The 25623-nt window shown below is 34.5% G+C and overlaps 3 protein-coding genes across 7 annotated transcripts; 2 read left to right on the plus strand and 1 right to left on the minus strand.

The window, feature by feature from the left end:
• Positions 1-10: 10 nt before the first annotated feature.
• Positions 11-12740, plus strand: LOC122527813 (NADH dehydrogenase [ubiquinone] 1 beta subcomplex subunit 5, mitochondrial). 3 transcript variants are annotated; one of them, XR_006306413.1, is made up of 5 exons: positions 11-140; positions 697-908; positions 991-1242; positions 3768-4261; positions 12306-12740. XR_006306413.1 is itself a non-coding variant. In XM_043652338.1 (4 exons), the coding sequence occupies exons 1-3, from the start codon at positions 29-31 to the stop codon at positions 1222-1224; spliced, it is 558 nt and encodes a 185-aa protein (XP_043508273.1). In that variant the 5' UTR covers positions 11-28; the 3' UTR covers positions 1225-1242; positions 3025-3634. The 3 variants fall into 3 exon arrangements, 2 of the variants coding, with proteins under 2 accessions (XP_043508273.1, XP_043508274.1); XM_043652338.1 differs by lacking the exons at positions 3768-4261; positions 12306-12740 and adding an exon at positions 3025-3634; XM_043652339.1 differs by lacking the exons at positions 3768-4261; positions 12306-12740 and adding an exon at positions 1848-2049.
• On the plus strand, positions 12545-18958 carry LOC122527807 (facilitated trehalose transporter Tret1-like). 3 transcript variants are annotated; one of them, XM_043652324.1, is made up of 6 exons: positions 12545-12880; positions 15165-15242; positions 16529-16876; positions 17067-17224; positions 17529-17981; positions 18355-18958. In XM_043652324.1, the coding sequence occupies exons 1-6, from the start codon at positions 12545-12547 to the stop codon at positions 18932-18934; spliced, it is 1953 nt and encodes a 650-aa protein (XP_043508259.1). In that variant the 3' UTR covers positions 18935-18958. The 3 variants fall into 3 exon arrangements, with proteins under 3 accessions (XP_043508259.1, XP_043508260.1, XP_043508261.1); XM_043652325.1 differs by having other exon boundaries at positions 12792-13190; XM_043652326.1 differs by lacking the exons at positions 12545-12880; positions 15165-15242 and adding an exon at positions 15424-15648.
• A 5216-nt stretch (positions 18959-24174) lies between these two features.
• On the minus strand, positions 24175-25153 carry LOC122527845 (NADH dehydrogenase [ubiquinone] 1 alpha subcomplex subunit 13). Its single transcript, XM_043652406.1, has 3 exons — positions 24945-25153; positions 24634-24784; positions 24175-24459 (listed from the first exon to the last, which is right to left on the minus strand). Exons 1-3 carry the CDS (start codon positions 25036-25038, stop codon positions 24252-24254), a joined length of 453 nt encoding a protein of 150 aa, XP_043508341.1. The 5' UTR covers positions 25039-25153; the 3' UTR covers positions 24175-24251.
• Between the last annotated feature and the right edge of the window lie 470 nt (positions 25154-25623).

A 25623-nucleotide genomic window follows, 5' to 3' on the forward strand; every position in this document is an offset into this window, starting at 1 on the left:
ACACTTCATTTTATAGTGAAAAAGCAAAATGGCTACGTTGAGTAGGCTTCTGCTTACAACTAATCAAAAATTATTTCATACAAACGGATTATCGGGGAAATTATTAACAAAAAACTGCAATCATGTGTTCAAAAACCTAGGTAATAAAAATAATTGTAATTTGTTTTCTAAATAGAACAATTTATTAAAGAGTGATAGTATTTTGTTACATAACACAAAAATTTGAACAATTTGTCTGTTTAAAATTGCTTTTACAATAATTAAACGTGATTGAATATATTAAGTTGTCTTAAAAGTTTCATTTGTGTTCTGTATGCAATAATAAGATTTGTAAATAGAATTTGATTGGGATATTCTATTTTATTCTCCTTAATCTTCAGACATTGCCTCGTTTGATTACTATTTTGTTTCTTTTCATTAAAATATTCTTTTTGCAGACTTGGCTCAATAAATGAGAAAAAAATGCATCTCTAAATCAATGTTTTATTAGCAAATCACAGAAGTTTTGGGATGATAAGATTATGAGACTTCCAGAGAAATGAAAAATAAACATAATTCTGATATAAAATATAAAGTAGTGTACTCATTATTTATTTATAATAAAACAAAAGAAACTTTTGAGATAACTTATTATTTAGACATATTGAAAAATGTCTAAATAATTGTTCCAGAAAAATTAATTTCTATAATTTTTAGGATCAAGAAGATGCATGTCAGAACATCACGAAATGGAGATAACTCCAAGTCGATGGCAATGGCATAAAACTAAAGATTGGCTGCACTTTTATTTCTTTGTGGGTGCGATACCTGCTGCTGCGTTTGTTTTTTATATGAATGTATTTATAGGCCCAGCAACATTACAAGAAATACCAGAAGGATATACTCCAAAGCAATGGGAATATTATAGGGTAATATAACATTTAAAAAATATTTTTAAACATATTGTCAGATCAAAGTTTATATGTATAAAATCAATATTTTTTTCTACAGACCCCTGTTGTGAGATTTTTTTCAAGATACTTCTATCCAAATATACAGATGGAATATGAAAAGTTACTTCATAAGACACATGTTGCTAATGTTAAGAGACAATTGTTTGCTTTGGAGAGACAAATAGAACTTTTAGTTCGAGAACATCAGGACTATAGATATTGGTCCTATTCTCCTAGTAACGAACATAATTTAATAGAATTACGGAAAATGATAGATGAGACCGTGAAATAAAAGAATATTTAATATTTTGTAAGTAACTTGTAGCTATTATAAATTAGAAATAAAATAAATTTAACATAGAAAATTCAATAAAAGTAATAAAAGCTTATCAACATGCAATTGATCTAAGTCAATGATTTTTTAAGCATAATAACATAGGATTCTTTAATTTTATTTTAATAAAATATAGCATAGATTTAATATTCGATATAATTTTGTATTGTGTATCTAAAAATATCTTTTCCAATTCTCATGTCATTTCTGGCATTATCGACTCATATCGTGTATATCCCCCACTTTATCGATTATAACATATTCCTCATTTCATTGACGGAAACGGAATGAATCCAGATTTTATGTATATTTTCGTCCTTTATTTATGTGGTAAAATCATTGGTGAAATATCAAAAAGCATTATATCATTGATTAAAGATAGTCGTTTGTAGTAATAGTAGTAATATAGCATACTATCCTACTGTACCTGCCGATAACATTCTGTTTTTTTGTTTCCTAGACAGAAACAATAGATGTTGCTACAAACTTCTATCGTTATCCAATGATACAGTAATGAAATTCAAAGTTCATTTTATTAATTCTTTGCGGTCTGTAATTATTTTCAAATTGCTATTCGATAGATTCGTATCTATTTTCATAATGGGTCTATTAGGATGAAATTATCCAGACAGACTACAAATATTAGATTTAATAAAATGGTTGTATTGGACTTAGGATCACAAAGGATTAAATGACAAGTTGAAAAATAGTTTAATGAAAAATTAAGACATTTAATAATATAATTTGTACACTGTGATAAATAAATATACTTGCTTGAGATAATAAGATGCAGATTAAATATATTCATTAGATGTTGTATAATTGTCGTTATACAATAGGTTTAAAGGCCATTAGAAGAATCTAGGTTTCTCGATATGTCAGTTTTTATTAGGATTTTATTGTAAGTTTTCATATGAGGAGCTCCAGATTTTGCTATATTGATGTTTTCTTGTATCATTTTATCCTGTTTTTATTCTCATAGCTTGTGGAGATAAAAATTAAGAACTACAGTATAAAAATACTTTCCTTTTATTCTTTCAGTAATATTTTTTCTTTTGTAAAAGAAATTGACATCTTGAAAACAAATAATTCCTCTCTTTCATTTCAATTTCAATATTGGAGTTATAAGAGTATATATAAAATTGGAAGTATAGAGAAGATTAATTAACATATAAATTAAGGTTTATTTAAAAAATTATATTGCTGTTCAAATAGTTCGAATTCAATCTATATATATGGAAGGCTCAGAACTAATCAATGTATTTTTCATTAAAAGTGATATGCGCAATACAAAGATATTTTTCTTATAAATCTATGGGGCAGTTTCGTTATAATATGATTATATTATATTATATTTTAATAGCAAAAGACATCAATTATTTCTAACGAGAGATGATTTACACTAATTGGATTCTGAACTCTCTACATAATGAATACATATAATTACACTATCAAGATTAAGATCAAATTTTTATTTATCCTGAAATACGAAATTTTCATATAACACCACAATGAGATGATAATTGAAATCCAAAGTTATTAGATACCTTTACAAACAAAATAATATGTCGGTTTTCCAAGTATAATCTTTTGCAATTGTTCTTACTATTGAAGATCATTTATATATTGGATTTTTTGTTATCTGAATCGATATTATTTTTCCCTATTGTACATATACTTATTATTAGCACATCATGGAAATTCATGGAACGAACATTTTATTAGTAAAGTGAAAAATTGTAGTTGTTTATTTTTCAGGAACATTCTTTCTCCTAAGTAGAAGTAGTTAAGAAGTCCAGAGGTGGATCGGTAGTCACGAATAAGAAACCATTATTCTAGCGGCAAGTTAATGACACAGCCCGACATACGGCGATGCCAACGCAACTCATAGTTAGTGGTCATTGTCAAGGCTAGATCGCGATATCTTGCATAATGCTTCGGCGTTCTCTTCTACGATAGTAGGAAGACGGGTCGTGGAGGATGTGCATATACGATTTCTGCGCCTCGTCGTCGCTTCCACTTACTTCCTCACGCAAATCAATCTTCAATTATTCCCGCGAGTCTTCATTTTCTTTTTCTCCCCCATGTCAATTACCCGCACATCATATAATACTCAATCGTCTCATGTTATGTAATTACTTCTACGTTCAATCCCGACCTGCTTAATCTTCATGTTGAATCCTATAAAATTTCCGCAAAACACACACGCACACACGAATCTCATTTAGCGTTATATGAATATTTTGAATTACGATTGCTATATATTCTTTTACTAAATATGAATATGTTTATCTCTCACGAGCAAAAAATATTAAAAGCGAAGTAATTTGATTCATTTAATCATTTTTGCTCATTATGTATCAAAATTATTTTTATTCATATTATTTTGATTCATAGTAAAGAACACAATTATATATTGTACACGATGCACAATTATTATATTATATTTGCAGTTGTGCAATGCAACGCACCGTGAATCCATCAAATTTCGTATATTTTAGGTCCTGCAAGAAAAGATATTATGAACAATTCGAACAACTCTATGGAAAGATTATTTCAGCTTGAAAAGAACGTATTATGCAAGAATTAATAAAATAAACAACAAAATAACTTAGAAATAAAATAATATACACGAGTTACTAATAGCAGAATAAATTTTCCTTTTGAAAAATAGAAGTTGTGTCACATATAAAAAAATATAGCCCTCAAGCGTAATTAACGTACGACGTAAGTATACTATAAAAATATAAAAAATTTAATTCGTAATCAAATCAAAAAAAAAATTATTTATCACGGCTCAAATAAACTTAACTTTACCCTATTTTAGTAGAAAAATCAAAAGCAGCAGACCATCCTTTGAAAATTCCATGATCGACCATAATTCCTTGAACCTTAATGAACTTAATCTGGAATAACATCTGATATCACCAATGTTGCATTTTTACAAATCATATCAATTATTCTTTAATAAAATATTACACATAAGGATGCAAGTGTAAGTAGCTTGTTTTTATTAAATTTAAATTTTGTCTCGCGCATCATTGATCATAAGATATCCTGTAGAATCTAATTTGATTTACTAATAAATTATTAGATAAATAATAAATGAATTAGACATTAAAAGTTATTCGAATCTGTAGATTAAGATCGTGAAATTAATATTTTAACACTCATTACGATTTTATTAAACGATCATGTAACTTTAAGAGAAAGTTTCATTCCACTCTACAGATTAGAAAGCGTTTACTCGACAATTTGAATGGTCGGAACAAACTTAATGGTTTCTTAAATATTTCTCGTGATCGCGAAAGCAATCGTCCCGAAACTGTTAGAATAGAATACATTGTGCTCCTTTTAACGAAAAAGAACTGTGTTATCCTATTAACAATTGTTTGCCACATTGTAATGAATGTTATGAAGATCATAGTTTACTAATGTCGCAGTAATTATGCGATGATAATTAATTAAATAATTATAAGCAAGCATAAAATTTAAGCTCATTTATTATATAATGAAACAATCGCGTTAGTGAAAAATTTATGCTGATAAACTACGCTTCATCGTCAATACAATGTAGGTTTATTAATATTTAGATATTATTATATTAGGTTTATTAATATTAACTGTGTAAATTTAAAAGCAACGCAAAGAAAATTCTAACAGCTTGAATGGGATCGAGATGTATTGATAGATTACGTAATTTATGATTGTATTTTATTGATTGTCATGTAATAATGCGAAAAAAAAGAGAAATCAATACTAACGAATAGGAGTATAACGAGTTACATATTGTGAATTATTCATGACGTACAAATTATATGTTGCTGATTTATGTCGTCTTTACATTATTGCACTTTTTACACACTTATGTAGATATCAATGCATATTCCACTTCCGTCGTTAGAAATGTAAGCAATAACAAAGTAATAACTTACGACACTAGAATATTATGGAATATTAATTGAAATTGTCATCAGCTTCAAAATGCTATAAGAAAAACGAGACTTTGGTTCTCACTGAAAATTTTAACTGATTCTAAATTATTCTTTCTGACCAGCAAATAGTACATCCTGTGAATATACGAAAAATCGCTGATTATTCATGATAAAAATAAGGGAAGCGATTACATGTTATTTGTAATGTTATGACATAGTTACGTTTCTATCGCTGGTGCATTGGGATTGCATAATACGAAACAAAACCTGATGCGGTGTCCGTTTTCCGGAAATTCTCATTTTTTTCTTCATCTTTATTTTTTTACTTTATTGCTCTTCAGCCTCGATACCAAGACGATGGTTATCGAGTTAATCATCGTGTTAATAGGATCACGTAACAAACATATGCATTTCGTCATGTGAGAAAACAGCGGTTTCCTAAATTAAAATTTATTTTTCCTATTCATAATGTTTCGTACAAAAGTCCGAATAAAAAAACTTGACGACATGCCAGGGAAAAAATCAAATTGCCTTGTCGTTGTTCTAATCCTAAGGAACAGAAAGCGAGGGAACAACAAAAAATCAGAACGTGACGTTCGTTCGTTCTCCGATTTCAATCTGCTTGCTTAATACCGGGATTACGAATTACAATAGAAAATTAAATCGCGAATTAAAGTGACATCCTCAGCGGCTTTGTCACGATTTCTTCCTTCTCTTGGCCGCTCGCTAACAGGATGAATTCGCAAGTGATTATCCGATTGTTTTGTGCGCAGAAATCGGAAGATATTACAGTATACGCGTCTTGTCTCAAGGCTTTGCCTCTGTGGACGTAATTTTACAAAATCCTGTAGTAGCAGCCACGATATCCAAATCATAAAATATAATATCAAGAACTAGCACTTATCGATTTCGTGGCATTTAAATACCACATTGTATTTTACAATTCTGATTGAACGATAATTTGTGATTAATTCTTTTAAGTTCTTTTGAATGTCTCCTAATGTTGAGAAACGTCTCAAATATAATCAAAATTTATTCCTTGGTTGAAAAACGTAAATGTCTGTAATGTAAAGTGAAAATGAAAAAGCATGCGTATTAAAAATAACTTATCTTTTTTTTTTCTCGAATTTCAGAAATTCTTTAACCGTACGAAAATATAATTGATTAAAGTATTAGCAAAGGTTAAAGTATCACCGTTTTTGTAACCTTGCTATATCGTGGCTGTCACTATATCGCTATGACACTTATCGATAGCGATATTTTAACCGTGAAATTACAATTTGTCGAACCATACATAAAATGAAAATAAAGAAACGTTTGTGCTCGTATCTTCAACAACGATTCCGTCACTCTTAGATAATTGGATATAATTTTTGTTTAGATTGACGATGCAACTGAAGTGTTTATAAAATTACAATTCGAAATCACTGACGATGCAGATTAATTGTCTCGGTCTGACAGAAGTTCCTACGACCGCAATACGATCTATTGTTTGAATTGTTTCGTATTACATCAGTATTACGTGATATCGTTTTGCACTCGAAAGGCGTTGAGCAATTCATCCACGACTCGGCTTCTCGATCGTTCCCTCCAAGTCTGTCTTTTAGTTTTTCAGTTTCTCTACAAACGTTATCACGTTTAATTTGCGTTGTCGAGCGCAAATCACTTTAAGTTACGACGAGGAAATCATAAACTAGAAAATAAATTAACGAGCAATTGATTCACGGTATCGATCTAACAAAAAAATAAAAACAAAAAAAAGAGAGATCTCTTCGAAGCTTCGGATATGTTGGCCATTATGCAATGAGATAATAATCTGAATAATTAATATAATCATACGTATCGCGTAATTAGGCAATAAAAGTGTTATTGATCGTTCGTCATGTAATCGAGGATATTTACTTTTTCCCGAATAACGAATCAAACCTTTGCAAAACCTCTTTCAATTGTCGATCAAAACAATTGATACTTTTTGCGTGCATGGATAATTATATTTTGCTCGATAGAGTTTAAAGTAAAGATAAGTCTTTGTTATCACGTGAGTTGTCGAGAAATATTATAGTTACTTCTCTATTTTGCTTCCTTTTTAAAAAGTTATTAGAAACATTGTCACTATCTTGAATTAATTATCGTCTAATTATCGTTTAATTATTGATTACATATCATACGCAACGTGTACAGTCATATGCATGTGCGTCGTTTGATTCGTCATAAGCTAGTTAGAACGATTAACTGAATAGAATACAAATAAGGGTAATTTCTGATCGTTCTAGAAAGACAAGCTAAGTAATTCTTGATATTCGATTTAGATAACTCGCATTATTTACATACCTAAGCATTACAGTGAGGAACAGAGAGAGAAAGAGAGAGAGAGAGAGAAAGGAGAAAACGAGAATAAAAAAAGAGAATCTTGTTACCAATGTAAGGTCAGTCGTAATCGGAAACGGAAGGCTTTTGAGGGCTTCGACTTCGATTTTCATGAAAGCCATTTGTCACGGAGATAGCGGCTTCCTGAGTTGAACAAATCCTTGGACTTATTTCCTGGTTAATTTCGTTCATTCACATTATGGTGTATCAATGGCAAGGTCTCTGAGAGGGACCAAGTGTCTGCTCAGAGAAAAGATCAATCCCCGATATGTATTTTTAATAATCTTGATCGTACATTTGCGAACAAGATTGAGTGTTTCAATACATGATACAATCATACCCTTCTTTTACGTAATTTCACGTTCATTATTTTATAAAATTTTCCAAGTGTTTATCAAATTTGATTTTAACTTCCAGGGATAGCGAATAATTTTTATACTCGCATGCATACACTTGATGATTAAAGATGATAATTCAGCAGTATATATATTTTTTTTTCTACGTGTATAGAAGCAAATTTTTATGTTATTCTAGTACATAGCAATTAAAAGAGAAACATATTTACAAATATTATTATTATATTTTTACAATTACATAATTATTTTCTTTGTATTTAATGTACGCCGCGCGCCGTGCAAAGGTTAAACGATTTTCTGAAGATTCAAATTCTCATTGGAGCTACGTTTCTTCATAAGACTGTAATAACTAATTCGACCTGGATTCGTTGTGTTAAACATAGAATGTTGCGTTAAGTGCAGACTTGTTTACTTGGTAATTTTACATTGAACGATTTGTTTTCATGAATGTTTCGCGATCGCGAACGACCCTGTGTCGATATTTCCAATTGCTTAGAAGGGGAAAGGATTAATCAGTATTATAAAATAAACAGCCTGTGTCCAGCCGTTTACTTTATCGTTTGAAAGAGTTTGGAGCAAAATGCAAATGAATTAGTCAATCAATAATGAATTTTTACAGGGAAGAATCATGAATCGGTTAAACGATCGAATCAATCAGATTGTAACGATAAAGATATTCTTGTCTCGTAAAAGAAGTACCGTTAACGGGCGTGCGCTAGTAAAACAACATTTTGAAATTCATATGTCGGAAAGTCCTCGTCAATTATCGTTGGGATGTATCAGATAGAAAAAAAAGTGAACGCGGATTCGTAGCCGGTGATGAAAGAATAAATAACTGGACAATCATTCAGCTGAAGAAAGGCATGTCACGTCAAGTAACAAAGAAAGAAGAATGTGTATGAAAAAAGTAAACTGCAAGTTGAGGGAAAAAAAAGTCGAATCGAACGATTCAACGACGAACAGGATTTATTGCTCGCAGGTTTTCAATGTGATTAGAAGGATTGAGCAGATACTTTGAAAAATATATTTATTGTAGTATGGTGCGACATTCCATAAATAGCCATATACCATATTGCGAAATAGCTTAAGATTAATGAACGATGCACCCTGTTATTCGATCGTGAAAAGTAACGAAGACTTTTATACACACAACAATCGGAAAACGTCAATTGATTGACATGATGAACTTAATAAAGAAACAATCTGATGCGCCGACTCGTCGTATGTAACATCTGTAAAGTTTTCAGATTTATCAAAGTTCAACACTACCGATAGAATGACGATTTATATTTCAATTAAAAATGGATTATTGTTTCATCTATTTGTTAGTTGGAAAAAAAAGATAAATATCGTTAGTTAGTTATAGATAATGAATAATCGCTTTAAAAAAAGAGATATAAATAATTGCATGGTCGATAACTAATTAATTGCAAAGGAACTTGAAACAAAATGATGCAACGATAATAACAAATAATAACAAATAGATTAGATTAACGAAAGAACGTATACACAGTGATAGTGGCAATGTTGCACTAATTGAGAATACTTTTCCAATTGACATCGCGTTCGTGACGTTGGTTCTGCGATTAGCAATTAATACATTCACCATTGTGACGGTCACTGGTGATTAAGAGCAAAAAAGACTGCCAAAAAAACGTCTAGCGAATTAACGAATCCGCTTAATTTTAAAGATCAACATGCTTTCGTTCTTCTATACATTCTTTCATGAAAGAGGAGAATTCTTCTTCCACGGAGTTCTTTTCATTGAGAGTTCCCCCTTCACAGAGTTTTAAGAAAATCAAAGAAACAAAAATGAAAATATTGCTCTAAACACCGGAAGACATTATCTTTGCCCATAGCAGTCATATCCACAATGGTGATTGAAAAATAGCATTATTTCATTTATGTAACAAGAGGCTTGAAATAAACTTTTGCACAGGTTATACCTACTATTTACAGGGAAGTAAACGTTCAACTGTCCCAATACATGTTTTCAACACACGTGAATTTCACAAAAATTGTAGATCCGCGCAAATTAGATATAATTTCGTCGCATGTAAGCAAAGAAGTCTTGGCGAATTTTTAACATTTATTATTTTTTTAAACATTTATTAGATGGCTTGTGAGCGGCGTTTATGTTCGTTAAAGTTCGTAGATCTGTCGCGGATGTTGATCGATCATTTTGGTTCAAGGTAGGGCAAAACAGTGGTGCTATCGTTCACAGTTCGATTCGTAAAAATAAATGTGTGAACATGAGAATCACGATATAATCGATGGATCGAAATGAAAAACTCACTTGTGATTTTACCTACGAGATCATTAGTTTCGGTTACTACTTCACGTACAGTGAAGGCGCTCTCATTTCGGTTGGAGACGCGATTTTTAGGTCAGGCAGAATTCTCCTTGGAAAAATCGAGTTCGAAGGCCCTAGCGATCATATAACGCTCGACGGTGATTCAAAGAAACACCGATCGAAAGGGATAACAAGTAGTCAATAAAGAAACGGATACTTGCAGACCTCGACTGCGTGTATTGCACCCCGTGCACGATGTCTCTCATTAACGGCAGTCGTCAGAAGATAAAACCTCTCAGTTTCTCTGGGATTGTAAATTCTTTTTAGAACGTACAATCAAAATATCGCCAACTTGCGAATCTTTCAATTGTGACAATATAACACGATGATTATCACGATTCGACATTTAATTAGCAGCAACATCCAAACGACAGTGGAAACGTGCCATCGTGGTCAGACGATGAGTCTATTCACGGAAATTTCACTCGCACCTTTCTTCATAAAATTCTACGCGCAACAGCCACATATTCGACTCTGTGGAAGCATGATTGTTGAATTGCTCACGAAAGTATTCAAATATTTTTACGCGTTGTATGAAACGTTTCGCAAAGTATATAAGTAAGAAGTCGAGCGTTTTTACTAAATTACAAACTGTCTTCTAATCTTTGTACTTTGTACTGTGATGCAAGTTTTATATGCAAATTCGATCGCCGGTAGTTTCTAGTAATAAACTTCTTACGAATATTCGGATACTTTTTTTGAGTTATTGCATATACTTGTTTATTCTTATTATACCACTTCAGGTGCAAATATTTGTGTGTATTTGTGATTGGTCAATAGTTTTAGTATGAATCATTTACAGATGTCAGGTGGTCATATTTGTTAATAATCAGTCTTTAAAAAAAAAAAAAGAAAAAAAATCCGCGTGGTCTTGTGTTTACTTAGAAAGTGAATTTAAAGCGGTTTTTCGAAACTTATTTGTCGTCAGTTATCGACCAGAGTTGGGATAATATGCTGTATGTTACATATTATTAACGTCGCATTATTAACGCAATCGTTGAAGCACAATCACCATCACCTGTAATTATGCCTTTTGTCGCTAATGTATAATATTAGGTAAAGTAAAAAGTAATGTCGCTTTTTTTTATGTGTTATTTTGTAACAAATTTTCATGCAACTGCACTGATTAAGTACGTTAATTGTTGTTATTATTTTAAATTGTTATTTTAAATTGTTTGAACCACCGTTGACATCGACGAATATTCGAGATTTCGACGTAAGTTTTATTAACATTTTTTGTAGCTTCGTTGGGCTTTAATCTTCAATGAAATAAAAATAACAAAATACACCTCTTCAATCTTTCGCAAAATAAGTTTATCGCGATTAATGGAAGACCGTGTCATTTGAGCACGCTCAAGTTTCTGGATCAAAGACTTCATTATATCACCAGCTTCGTTAGATATAAGTTTTAATCAGGATTCGTCGATCACAGTGAACAGTTTGTATTCATGAAAGAATTCAATTAAGAGAGTGGGTTTGTACATCGAAATTATCGTAAGATTGTCGATTTTGTCATATTCTAAAACGTTATTTATTCTAACGTTTTAACGTTAAATCTCATCGGTCCGGGGTGAAAAAAATCTCAGAAAATTTTAAATATCGGATGTTCTCTTAAGTTATTCTCCATTTCGACAATATAGACTTCTTAGAAAAATCAATAGGACCTTTTAGAACTGGAAAAAACATATTTATTTATGTTAATAATTGCTTGTGCCGGTGTAAACTTTTAATGGCGTGCAATTATTCTGCTATTCTATCAAGAAAAACCACAATCGTTATTAGAGGTCAATTTGCCAGGATACAACGAAGATCGATTTCTGATTAAAAGGAAGAAGCTAGTTAAAGAAGGAAATCTTGCCTCAAATTGTCGTAGAAACAACTTTTCTTCATCTCCGAATTATCTTCCGCTGCGTCATCTCTGTGTGAAATCTTTTCCGCAAAAATGAAATGCGTGAAATCCGTTCGATTCCTCCCGCGGGAGAATCAAGAACGAATCGGCTTACTTTTTCAGGTTGTTTCTTCTTGCAGAAACGATGACACGCTCGATGAAATTGAGAAACAATGCGGACAGATTTCGCAGAAAGAAGGAAGAGACGAAGGAAAGGGAATCGATCAAAGGAGCGATAGAGTTAAAGGGTCAGAGGGAATCGTTCCGACAAGTGGCAAGAAACAGCGTGAAAAAGAGACCGGGAGACCTCGAGACGTCCCTGGAAGGGTGCAACAGCGAGAAGCGCCGTTTTGAGAGAGGCGCCTTCCCTCCACTATAAATGCGAACGCGCCGGCGAAAATCATCTCAGTACCAAGTGAGAAGCGAAAAAACCCACGACGGACCTCCTGTGCGAGTGTGTGTACGTGTTTATGTGTACTCGTGCATGGGACAGGCTCTCGATGACTCGGGAGCACGTGTGTTGTACATCGTTGGTTCACAGGTTGTCGCAATTTTAACGCGGAAGAAACAGGAACGTTGTTCTGTCGTCGCCGGCGAGGACACCGATCGCAATCAGAATAACTTCGATCGTAACTTGTGCTCACTCTCGCCTTCCGACGTGCCATCGTTGCGTTCACGACATTCCGCTGTGATCCTGTCCTGGATCGTGACCGCGGCAATACAGATCGTTCCGTGGCGAAATCTAGTAGCGGAACATCCTTGCGCGGTGACATTCAACCGCGACTAATAAAAGTGATTTACGATCCACCGGTTGACGATCGATGATACGACCTTACCGTGAGAATCCGAACTCTAGTCGCGTTCAAACTCCTCGAGCGTATTGTCTATTGTACATTGTGTCAGGAATGGAGGGCTGGCTGAACTCTGGCGACATATAATGTAATTTAAAGAGAAAGGAGGGAAACTGAACTCGCGAAATTTGTCAGACACATTGACGAGATTCTCAATAAGTATAACTGCCAAAGGTTAGTGCCTTTATGGGATACTACTCATATAATGTTACGCGTTCGTGCATGCGATGTTTCATGCAATGTTACGATTATTACGTAAAATTTAATAAATCGGTGTACGATTATTACGTAAAATTTAATAAATCAGTGTAATTGGCTCTCCGGTTTCGACGAAGTCGTAATGAAATTGGCTCGATTTTAACTTTGTAAACAGATTGATGTGACGTCGAAAATAAAACAATCGCGAAGTAGCGTCTCTCGAATTAGAATAGAAGTGTTGTGCGTGAGATCGCGTGAATTGAATCGTTCGTCTGGCATTTAAGCGCTGTTATTCGATCGATCGATCGTTCGATTATGCGGATAACTCTGCCGCGAACGTTACCTGTTACTTGAAATTACTATATCAGAAGTTGTCCGAGTAGCACTTACTTACTTGCATTACGTTCACAGTTACGTTAATGCCAAAGCGTTCGGCATTCAGAGAAAATGAAAGATCGTTCACTCGTTTCCTTATATCCTCACAATCTAATGATACAATGATTTATTAATGAATTTCGTGAAAGATTTTAAGATGCACGTATATATTATATTTGCATTATATCTATGTAACATAATATATAGAATATTCAAAATGGATTACCCGTTATAAAAACATGAAATTGCATAAAAATCCTTATTAATATCCAAGTAATGTTCAAAACCAAGTAATTGACAACAACGTCCTTCGTTAAAAACATCTGAGAAAACATTAAAAGGAGTATGTTGTCGCCACACATCTTTTTACGATAAATTTTTATTGCTTCTGCACGCGACAACGTTATCATTAAATGAATACTCTTGTAGAGAATAAAAGTACCACTTTACGAAATACTTTGGGAATAAATAAAACTGATATCGTTTATTTAGACAGTGGTTCGATTATCGTGATTACTCAGCGTCCAGCACTCCCTGTCACACTTGCAAAAACATCTCCGTCGGAAAAAGTAACAATGAACCGCTTGTTCTCGAAGTTCAGCGAACATTTATTTTTATAAACATACGAAGAATTCGCCGCAGAATTCGGTGGATTCGCAAAATTTTCCGTTCCATGCTGTTCGACTGAATTCCATCGTTTCCGTCACGGAACCCACTCACGCGTCTCACGTAAAATAACAATCATCCTCGCGATTCCATCCTCCCCCATTTTCGAGGACTATCGCGTATCTTGCACGACGAATTGATATTACTCTAAGTTTTCCTATTAAATTTTCCTGTCAATAATCTTTGTAACTGTCACGCTATTATGAAGAAAAAAAAAACCGAAGAAAATATTGAAGCAAACTTTCAATGATCGAGCAAACATAAAACTATATAAATGCTAATAGCCCGATGCAATTATTTGTTTCGCGCGAAAAACCGTCAGTTAACAGTAACGAGCAAAGTGTTGGCAAGAAAATGCGAATTGGAAGAATACATTTGCTGTATATTTCACGGAGAACGATGGAAAACCCATTTATTTACGCACATTTACGTAATTTTTCTTAAAAGCGGTGTTGGCAATGATTTTTTTTTCCCCCTCAAGAATTGATCATTTTGGGAGGGAAAAAAAGATGATCGTTCGTTGGATGCAACCATTTCGTTGGCGGTGAATCAACCTGAGAAGTTTAATCGAGAAACGAGATAATGTCGAAATTTAATGGGCGGGCAAATTCGTTAATAGACAAATTGCGACTCACGTGCGAATCTGTCACGAGTAAGCGTTGCCTCCGACACGACAGAAAATCACGCGCGTCTCGTGACTCACGGGACCATTGTGCGGTTCTTCTTGTGTTCTGGCCCGCGTAGGGACAAGTGAACACTTAAACGGGTCTCATTATTCAATTCCCTCCAGTGGCCCTAGCGAGAAATAATCTAGTTAAAGTCATGTTTTTCGGCGCCAAAGAAATGCACGCGATTTCTATTGGAATTTGCATCGTGAAACTATGCTTGATACCTCTCTGTCTGTTACAGATACCGGAAGATTCGTCGAACACGATGATCAATCGAGTGAAACTCTGGTGGAAACTTCTATGCACCGAGCAGAAAGGTGTAAGGAACTTCAATCATTTTCGGCAACCTATCGTTTCATTATATGAGAAACATATAGATGATATTAAATAATATTACACGCTTGCGTGCAACGTATTCGACTTAATTATCGCGATGTCGTATTCCCGAAGGAGCTGTTTCTAAATATCTTTGTTCAGCTGTTTATCTTGTTATCTGATTCGATAGAATCGGTTATATGTCAGATTCGTAATATCTCAATCACAGTCGTTACTCGACATCGGACGTTGCGACAGTTTTCCATTAAGTAATAACTAATTAAACGAGGAAGAGCCATCGCATACGGAGATTAATACGCAAGAGGATACGAAAAGTGCTGAAACGGAGGGATTCGGAAGTATCCACGACGGGAAAAACACGAAACATGATCAGCCCGCGTTGGAAAAGTGTACGCGTAACAACAATGCACTTGAACGATTGCGATCTGTCCGGTAATTACTGCGATTCGACGTGTATCTGTCGAGAATATCTCTCCAGGCTTCTTTAAACGAGGCCAGCGAAGGGAGAACAACGAGGTCCGCGAATAAGTAAGTCGCGTTACCAGGCTCGTCCTTCCGTTCAGCGACGTCCGATGGGATTTTCGAGATTCCGGTACGGCAACCAGACCGCTTTCCACGGTATTCTGGCTTTTTTAGATCGGCGCTCGCTCCGAGCGACCGCGAACCTTCGTATTGACCTCCGGAGGAACTAGTTTCTTTGCTTGTTGCTTCTTAGCCAACGAGCAACGAGTGGACGAAACTCACCAGAAGTGACGAGTTCCTCATCGACGCGGACGCAAGTGAAAATCACGTCTAGGGAAAACTGGAACATTCGAGAGATTCCCTGTACTAAAAGACGTGTACTGAGAACATCGGGTTCTTAATTTCACGTTTAAAAATCGCGATCTTATTCGGTATTGATGAGGATCGTGAATTCCAACGGACGCTACGCTGGTGGAACGATACGTGAAAAGATACGTACATACATCGTGTACGTTCGATACGTGGAAAGATACGTACATACATACGTCGAATTCGTGCATCGCTTACGTGAACGTGCGGCGATTCCGGTGGTGTAATTATTTCAGTACACGTTCGCGGAACCTGGCTTCGATTTCTGGCCACGTATCGCACGCGACAGACGTAAGGCTAATTGGTTCGAACGTGGAAATGCCAAATGTGATGCGAGATAATCGGTTGAAATAATACATTCGGACGTGCTTATTATTCGAGCGTGAGCATCCGTGCGACGAAATTCTTCATACGTATTCGTACTTTTTTTTCTTTTAGATATTCGCTGGACTGGCGGCACATTCTGGACAAATATCCGTAGGACTCGGCCAAGGATTCAGTGCGATTTTACTCCCAAAATTGACGGAGGAAGGCTTTGCCAACAGCGATGAAAACACTTGGATCGCCGCACTGGGAGTTATCTCGAATCCTTTGGGATCCGTGGTCGCTGGATTGTGCGCCGAATGGCTTGGAAGGAGATCGACCATCGCGTTAGCTAGTATTCCTCACGCTGCTGGCTGGTTGTTCATAGCATTGTCGAAGAGCGTGCCTATGTTGTACGTGGGCAGATTCATCAGTGGAATCGGCATGGGCATGGCGAATGGCCTGTATCTTTACGTCAGTGAGGTAACTTTTCTATTTAAGTAGTCTGAATAAACTGTTTTTAAATAAAACGTAATATCTGAATTGAATAAAAATGCGAGGCAAATTATTTTTGAGACAAAAGTTGAAAGATCAGAGCAAAAATAAATTTAGAAAGCGTACTCGTAGCCACGAGTTGTAATTATGATAACTAATTCTTCGCGGAATGTTACAGACTGCCGCGCCAAGTCAGAGAGGCTGGTTGGGAAGCTGTGGACCAGTTCTAGTTTCGGCTGGCGTTCTGATGATCTACTCGCTCGGAGCGTTTACTAGGTGGGAGAAAGCTGCTGCGATTAGTATAGGACCTGCTATACTGTCCTTGGCATTGACACGGTAACAATCATTCTTCAAACATAAAAACTCGCGGCCGAAAATTAATCCTTCCCGTTCTATCCTTAATACTTCTTTTTCTCGAACTTACGCGACAAACATGAAGCTTGTATTAGAGAAACGAAAGTACAAGGGATAGGAAGAAGTTTGCAGTATAACAAAGAACAGAAGCTTCTACTTGTATCTTTTCCAGAAATTCAATAAAATCTCTAAAAAGTTTAAAACTTCTGCGAGGGAATTACGAATTTCCAAATTAACGTGAAACTTAATAACTTCTCGAGAGACCTAATAATTCGTTCTTGCGCAGTATGATTCCGGAGACGCCAGGTTGGTTGATCACTCGGGGACGGACGGAAGAAGCAAAAGAATCCTTATTATGGTTACGAGGATCTGGTTTGAGTACCGACAAAGAGTATGACGAACTTTGCGAGGCAAACGTGAAAAGGGAAGAGAGGAAAGAGAGTCTGCTGAAAGCTCTTAACATGCCAAGCGTCTGGAAGCCTTTTCTCATCCTGTTCATCTTCTTCGCGCTCCAGCAAGTATCAGGGATTTATATAATTCTGTTCTATACCGTAAACATCCTCAAAGACATCGGTATCGACTTGAACGAGTATTCTGCGAGCGTTGGGATCGGTGTGATTAGATTGTTCTCATCGATAGCCGGCGCTGGCCTGGCGAATAGCTTTGGCAGAAAAGCGTTGGCCTTCGTCAGTGGCCTGGGAATGGCGATCTCAGCTGTAGGCGTTGCTCTTTCCTACAGGTTCATACTCTTTACTTTAATTTTTCTTATTTGATTATCATATGTTCAAAATACAAGTTCTTTAGAATGCTTTCTATACAGTCTTCTAGACGAAAAGTAGTTGTGTACAAATTCAAATTACGCTTAATGATTGTTTCATAGATCAATAGTTCTGGATTTAATTTGGAACGTTTGCTGGTATATAAGTGGTATCGCTTAACTAGAACTGTGATATTGAAACAATCAAGCAACCAAGTTTGAAAAGACGAAAGTTTATCCGTTTTAAATCGGCGTTGTTCGTTTTTGTACATAACTACATACCGTCTTTCCGTCATTGACATAAATCGAACCGAACTAATTGATCCAATTTTTTTTTTTTTTTTTTTCTTCTCAGGTTCAAATTGCCATCTGTGGTATCCTTGGCATGCATCGGAGGCCACGTTGGCTCGTCTATGATAGGATTTCTCACTCTGCCGTGGGTAATGACTTCCGAACTCTACCCATTAAGATTCAGAGGACCTCTTGGAGGCATAACTACCAGCATGGCGCAGATGCTGACATTCGCCACCATTAAGATGTATCCTGATCTGAGCGCGTTAATTGGTATCGAGTCCACGATGTGGACGTTCGCTGTAACTGCTAGTTTAGGAGCTTTATTCGCTCTGACGGTCCTCCCTGAGACCAGAGGACGAAGCCTCGATGAGATAGAAAATGGATTCCTGAAAAAATCGGTGACAGATTCCTCGGTCGGCGTTCTGCCAACCATTTCTGTTCAACCCAAGAATATCACGCTCCAGAAATTCGCTTCCATCGGCGAAGAGAAGCATTACAACATCACGGCAAACGCGTACGCTTACGATAATTTCTGTATGGATTTAACCGCCGACGATATAGAGAAAAATACGGAGCATGCGAAAGATCCCGAAACGGATCGCGTTACTCATACCGTTTCGTTGGAACATATTTATTTCTAGAGAGATGCAGAAAAATTATAAATTTTATTAATAAATGGACTGGTTTTTCTACGTACACGTATAAGTAATCGATTGCCAATGATTGAAAAGTTCGTGATAAAAGCACGCAACGTGCGTGTTCGCATTTCTCTCCAAAAAAGAGCAACTTTTATTCGATGGATGTTAATCTCCTTCAATCTTTAACTGGTATCGTTGGACATTGGCAGCCATATAAAAGTTCGGCTTTACATTAAGATCACTTCTCGATTTAATTCTCTTTCAGAGAGAATATAAAATACAAAATTTTGTAATATAACGCAAATTATACTATAGCGATACCACTTAAAGGTTACATTTCAATTTCTTTCTACAAATTTATCGTCGAAGAACTACTATGAAATCAAGTTACAAATAACAAAGACTTTTAACAGTCAAGATGTAGATCATTTTTCGTAATATTGATTTCATCGTATCGTAAGCGTAACTTCTGATTACTAGAAGCGTTCTTATCTAAAAATCTAAAAGAATTTGACATGAATTGTTTTTTTAGGAGCCCTTCGATTATTTTCCGACTTCACTCTTATATTGTGATATCTTATCGATACCGTAGATATATTTAGACGTTCTATGTATTTATTGCGTGAATCGTTTCGTTTTTTTCTTTTTATATTTGCTGAAACACTCACCGTTTATTATTACAAAAATTCCTATGTCTCTTTCAAATGTGTTCTTATAAACAGTGAACCGAGTAATCGTGAATTTTTTCGTATACGCTTGTAAGCAACATATATATTTTTTCTTTTTTATGGATAATTGTGTAATAAGAAAATTGAAAGAGAATTGTTAACGTATTACAAATATTTGTGTTTGTACTTGACAAGAATGTCGTACAATATTGTAATACTATCGATGAGAATATTTGTGTGAAAATTAATTAATTAAGATAGTTTGTCTGCAATTATTTATGTATATACATATATATTTATATTTATAAATATCTCCTCTATTCCCTACGTTATAAATGGAAACAATTGTAAATATAAATTCTCCTCATATGAAGTGTACATAATTTTTATTTGATGTCAATAAATATATTATTTTTTCAACAAAGCTTTGTGAGCTATATTAATAATCATTCCCATACATTAATCGTTATCAAGTTGTATGAAATAAAATCTCGTTTCTACAAAATTAGCTACAAGTAAGTATGTACCTATTATTTGTATTAACATTCAACGCAATAATTATCAATAACTAATCGATGAGTAAAAACTTGTATCTGATACATAATCACAAAATGCAAGAAGAAAGAGAATTAATTTCCTTGATCAGATATTCTTCCAAATTTATTTGAATTCATTCGATTTATGGACGCTATGTTCACGTGGCGGTAAAATGCTGCAAATAATTTCAGTGTCTATCCTCGTCGCACGGTATTCCGATTCTCTCTTTGTGAGTAGTGTTTTTGTCTGTTGGATTGCAACCAGAAATTCTAAAATGTAACAGGAACATAGAATGTGCAAGAAGATATCTCAACTACTGTTAGACAAGGAGCGCGATACTGCCCGACAAGGACAGATACACGTGACGGAACAGAGAAGGAGGGCACTATCAAACGACAAGGACAGATATACTTTTCTCTCTCATTTACTGAATATTCGTCAATTACTCTATTTTTAGGAAAAAATTCGTGCACTTTTGGAATTGGATAGTAAAGTATAAACCTTAAGCAACATTCCCATATTATTTTGAATATTATTTTGTGTTTAATTAATTAATTATTAACAACTATTTCGACAAGTGCCTGGTCTTACTCGGCACACGTCTACGATTTTTCATTAGTATTGAGCTTATGCAAGATTAAAGCGCATTATTTGGAATCGCAGAACTTTTCTTAGACTCGGTACTTTATATTCCATACACAAAGATCGTTCATTGGTTATCTGTTAATTCAAATTATGCAAAAATTCATTGCATTGGTCCTCCGTAGTAACGAGTCGTCGTGCAATAATTGTTAATAACTCATAATTTGAGCAACAATACCGATACTAAACTACATGTGAATATTATATGTAGTCTTGTTTTTATTCTACGATTCCAAAAGTCCACAATTTTATTCTAAATTTTGATTAATTAGCGAATATTTAATGAATTAGACAGAAAAGTATATGTATCCTTGTCACGTGATGTTGCTATTCGTTTCTATACTCGAGTGCTGCCATCTAGCGGAGTGGCGAAACTTGAACTGAAATCTTGGAAATGTAACAGGAACATAGAATATAAACAGAGGTATCTCGACTACTGTTAGACAAGAAGCGCGATACTGGGAGACAAGGACAGAGACACGTGACGTAACAGAGAAGGAGGGCACTATCGAACGACAAGGACAGACATATTTCTCTTCCTAATCTGTTGAATATTCACTAATTACTCGATTATCAGAAACAATTCGTGCACCTTTGGGATACAAAAATACAGAACAGACCTTGAGTAACGTTCCTTTATAGTTTTGGATACGATTTCTCGTTTAATTAATTAGTTATTAACGATAATTTCAAGAAGTGCCTGGCCCTACGCGTGACTGTAATATGCACGACTACGATTTTTCATTGGTAATGAGCTCTTGCGTGATTAAAGCTCGTTATTTGCGATCGTGGAAGCTTCCTTAGTCTCTGTACTCTCTATTCCATGTACAAAGATTATTAATTAACCATCTGTCAATCAGAATTATGCGAAAATTCATCGCGTCGGTTCTCCGTAGTAACGTAGCACGGCGGATTATCGTGCAATAATCATTAATAACTGTTAATTAGAGCAACAATTCCGATATAAAACCATATGTAGTCTGGTTTTTCTTCCGCAATTTCAGAAGTGCATAATTTCCTCCCAGAAATCGAGTAATTAATAAATATTCCATGAATTAGACGGAAAAGTATATGTATCCTTGTCACATGACGTTGCTGTTCTTTTCTGTACTCGAGTGCTGCCATCTAGCGGAGTGGCGAAACTTGGACTGAAAACTTGGAAATGTAACAGGAACATAGGATATAAACAGAGGTATCTCGACTCCTGTTAGACAAGAAGCGCGATACTGGGAGACAAGGACAGAGACACGTGACGTAACAGAGAAGGAGGGGACTATCAAACGACAAGGACCGACATATTTCTCCTTCTAATCTGTTGAATATTCACTAATTACTCGATTATCAGAAACAATTCGTGCACCTTTGGGATACAAAAATACAGAACAGACCTTGAGTAACGTTCCTTTATAGTTTTGGATACGATTTCTCGTTTAATTAATTAGTTATTAACGATAATTTCAAGAAGTGCCTGGCCCTACGCGTGACTGTAATATGCACGACTACGATTTTCCATTGGTAATGAGCTCTTGCGTGATTAAAGCTCGTTATTTACGATCGTGGAAGCTTCCTTTGTCTCTGTACTCTCTATTCCATGTACAAAGATTAGTAATTAACCATCTATTAATCCGAATTATGCGAAAATTCATCGCGTCGGTTCTCCGGTATTGTCGGTAGTAACGGACAGTCGTGCAATAATCATTAATAACTGTTAATTTAAGCAACAATTCTGATACAAAACTATATGTGAATGTCGCTTGTAGTCTGAACTTTGGTCCACGATTCCAAAAGTGCATGATTTCGTTTCAGAAATCGAGTAATTAGTGAATATTCAACAGATTAGAAAGAGTAATATGTCTGTCCTTGTCATTCGATGGTGCCCTCCTTCTCTGCCTACGTCACATGTATCTGTCCTTTTTGCACAGTATTGCGCTTCTTGTCTAACAGTAGTCGAGATACCTCTGTTTATATCCTATGTTCCTGTTACATTTCCAAGTTTTCGGTCCAAGTTTTGCCACTCTGATAGATGGCAGCACTCGAGTATAGAAAAGAACAGCAACGTCACGTGACAAGGATACATGTACTTTTCTGTCTAATTCATTGAATATTCATTAATTATTCGATTTCTAAGAAGAAATTGTTCACTTTTGGTATCGTGGAAGAAAAACCAGACTACAGACAATGTTCAGATGCAGTTTTGTTCGGAATTGTTGCTTAAATTAACAGTTATTAATGATTATTGCACAACAATCCATCGTGTTACGCTACTACGGAGAAGCTATTCCATGAATTTTCGTACGATTTGGATTAACAGATAATTAATTATTAATGTTTATGCATTGAATATAAAGAGCAGAGTCTAAGAAAGCGTCTACGATCGCAAATAACGAGCTATAGTCGTCCAAAAGCTCGACAGTAATGTAAAATCGCGGACACGCATCGCGCAAGCCAAGACGCTTGTTGACATATTTGTTAATAACTAATTAATTAAACGAGAAATCGTATCCAAAACTATAAAGGAACGTTACTCAAGGTCTGTTCTGTATTTTTGTATCCCAAAGGTGCACGAATTGTTTCTGATAATCGAGTAATTAGTGAATATTCAACAGATTAGAAGGAGAAATATGTCGGTCCTTGTCGTTTGATAGTCCCCTCCTTCTCTGTTACGTCACGTGTCTCTGTCCTTGTCCCCCAGTATCGCGCTTCTTGTCTAACAGGAGTCGAGATACCTCTGTTTATATTCTATGTTCCTGTTACATTTCCAAGTTTTCAGTTCAAGTTTCGCCACTCCGCTAGATGGCAGCACTCGAGTATAGAAAAGAATAGCAACATCACGTGACAAGGATACATATACTTTTCTGTCTAATTCATTGAATATTCGCTAATTAATCAAAATTTAGAATAAAATTGCGGACTTTTGGAATCGTAGAATAAAAACAAGACTACATATAATATTCACATGTAGTTTAGTATCGGTATTGTTGCTCAAATTAAGAGTTATTAACAATTATTGCACGACGACCCGTTACGGCGGAAGACCGGCGCGATGAATTTTCGCATAATTTGAATTAATCGATAACCAATGAACGATCTTTGTGCGTGAAATATAAAGTACAGAGTCTAAGGAAGGTTCTGCGATTCCAAATAATGCGCTTTAATCTTACAAAAGCTCAATAATAATATCAATGAGAAATCGTAGACGTGTATCAAGACCAGGCACTTGTCGAAATAATTGTTAATAATTAATTAATTGAACACTGTTTAATATCAACTCTTTAATATTAGATTCCAGATCCAATATCTAGTAGTATTTTGCTTCAAATCATGGGATATTATTTTCATTTTTTATGAATGTAATGTGTGAGACAGTAGGGCTATAATGAAATCAATAACTCAATATACGTTAATATCAACTATATTTATTATTTATATTTATTATACAACAAAACTATTCTGTGTAACTTACAATAGTAAATTTATGGGAATAAATGTATATATTCCAAAACTGGCTTGTTCGTAGGATCTGAGAACACGTACAGCTCTCCAAGAGTGGGTTTAATATATGTATCTACTGGCACATCCTCATATATTGGTTCTCCAAAGAATGTACCCACTTCCCAATATGGGAAATCTTTCATTACATCAGCTTCTACTTCTCTCACACGTTTCAATTGTTTTAACAATCTACAGACACAATATGCTAGTAGTATAATTAAGAAATACATATTTAAGTAAGAGAAAATATAATATATGATAATGACAGCGTTAACTATTAACAATGTTAATGAAATTCTAACATAATCTATAAAGGTAGTTTTCTAAAGGCAAATTATATGACATGCATAAAATTATACTTACGCTCTATCGTTTTCTGCAAACAAGATAGGAAATGCTGCTAATTCCCTACTTTTGGCCTCAATAATACGTTTTCGTTCACTTCTCCAATTCTGCATATACAGTGGCATTCCAATAACATTAACAGCAATAAATATACCTATACCCATTTTACCTAAAATAATTATATTTAATATATTTCAAGAAACAGTTGTATATACTTGATACATCGTACATTCATATTTATTAATTTTATTAATCAAAAGATCTCGAATCAAATTACAATAATCTCTTAGATAATATATTAATATATGTTAATATAGGTTAATTTGTACCTGTTGCGAATGAGCGCAGCTTGATTCGTTCGATTTGAAAGGGAACATATCCTCCCTTTGGAGGTAAATCTTGAGGTCCTTTGGCCTTAGACATCCTTGTTAACTGTATATTGCTATATAAACAATATATTAAGTTAACAAAGACTAATACTTTTACCTGCCGTCCGTCTCCGACGACCTCGAATAGAACAGCACTAGCACTCCTGGTGAATATTTCGGAAATTATTTTGCACGATTTGTGCTAATTTATGTGCACAGTTAAAATTTCCTCATAGGTTCTTTGATTATTTGTTTCCATGTGTCTAATTCTGTAATTAAAAATCATAAATTTTTATACATATTAATAGAATTGATATTTAAACAAATTAAAAAAACAAAAGACATTTAAATGAAAATAAAGAAAATTAAAATGAGTATCTAATCACCATTTCATTATTTTTTATTTTTATAAGCATGGCATTCAAACTAATAATTGCATTTATTTTAAAAAAACATTTTAAAATTCGAATAAAGTATATTATGAAACTACAATAAAACATTTTCAAATAAAAAGTTATTAAATTAGACAATAAAATAACATTAAAGTATAACTATAATCCAGTCGTTACAGTCATACTTAAGTAATATTATTATATTCATAAGTATATGGTTCTTATATTCATAAATATATATTATTATA

The sequence above is a fragment of the Frieseomelitta varia genome, unplaced genomic scaffold, assembly GCF_011392965.1.
Source record: "Frieseomelitta varia isolate USP_RPSP 00005682 unplaced genomic scaffold, Fvar_1.2 scaffold_232, whole genome shotgun sequence".
Classification (NCBI taxonomy): Eukaryota; Metazoa; Arthropoda; class Insecta; order Hymenoptera; family Apidae; genus Frieseomelitta; species Frieseomelitta varia.

Coding starts and splice junctions, on each gene's coding strand:
- LOC122527845 (XM_043652406.1), bottom strand. CDS start 25,038: ATGTCTAAGGCCAAAGGACCTCAAGATTTACCTCCAAAGGGAGGATAT. Junction 24,785..24,944: donor GCTGCGCTCATTCGCAACAG/GTACAAATTAAC, acceptor TAATTATTTTAG/GTAAAATGGGTATAGGTATA. Junction 24,460..24,633: donor TTTGCAGAAAACGATAGAGC/GTAAGTATAATT, acceptor TTGTGTCTGTAG/ATTGTTAAAACAATTGAAAC.
- LOC122527813 (XM_043652338.1), top strand. CDS start 29: ATGGCTACGTTGAGTAGGCTTCTGCTTACAACTAATCAAAAATTATTT. Junction 141..696: donor TCATGTGTTCAAAAACCTAG/GTAATAAAAATA, acceptor TATAATTTTTAG/GATCAAGAAGATGCATGTCA. Junction 909..990: donor AGCAATGGGAATATTATAGG/GTAATATAACAT, acceptor TTTTTTCTACAG/ACCCCTGTTGTGAGATTTTT.
- LOC122527807 (XM_043652324.1), top strand. CDS start 12,545: ATGCGAACGCGCCGGCGAAAATCATCTCAGTACCAAGTGAGAAGCGAA. Junction 12,881..15,164: donor TGTCCTGGATCGTGACCGCG/GCAATACAGATC, acceptor TGTCTGTTACAG/ATACCGGAAGATTCGTCGAA. Junction 17,982..18,354: donor GGCGTTGCTCTTTCCTACAG/GTTCATACTCTT, acceptor TTTTCTTCTCAG/GTTCAAATTGCCATCTGTGG.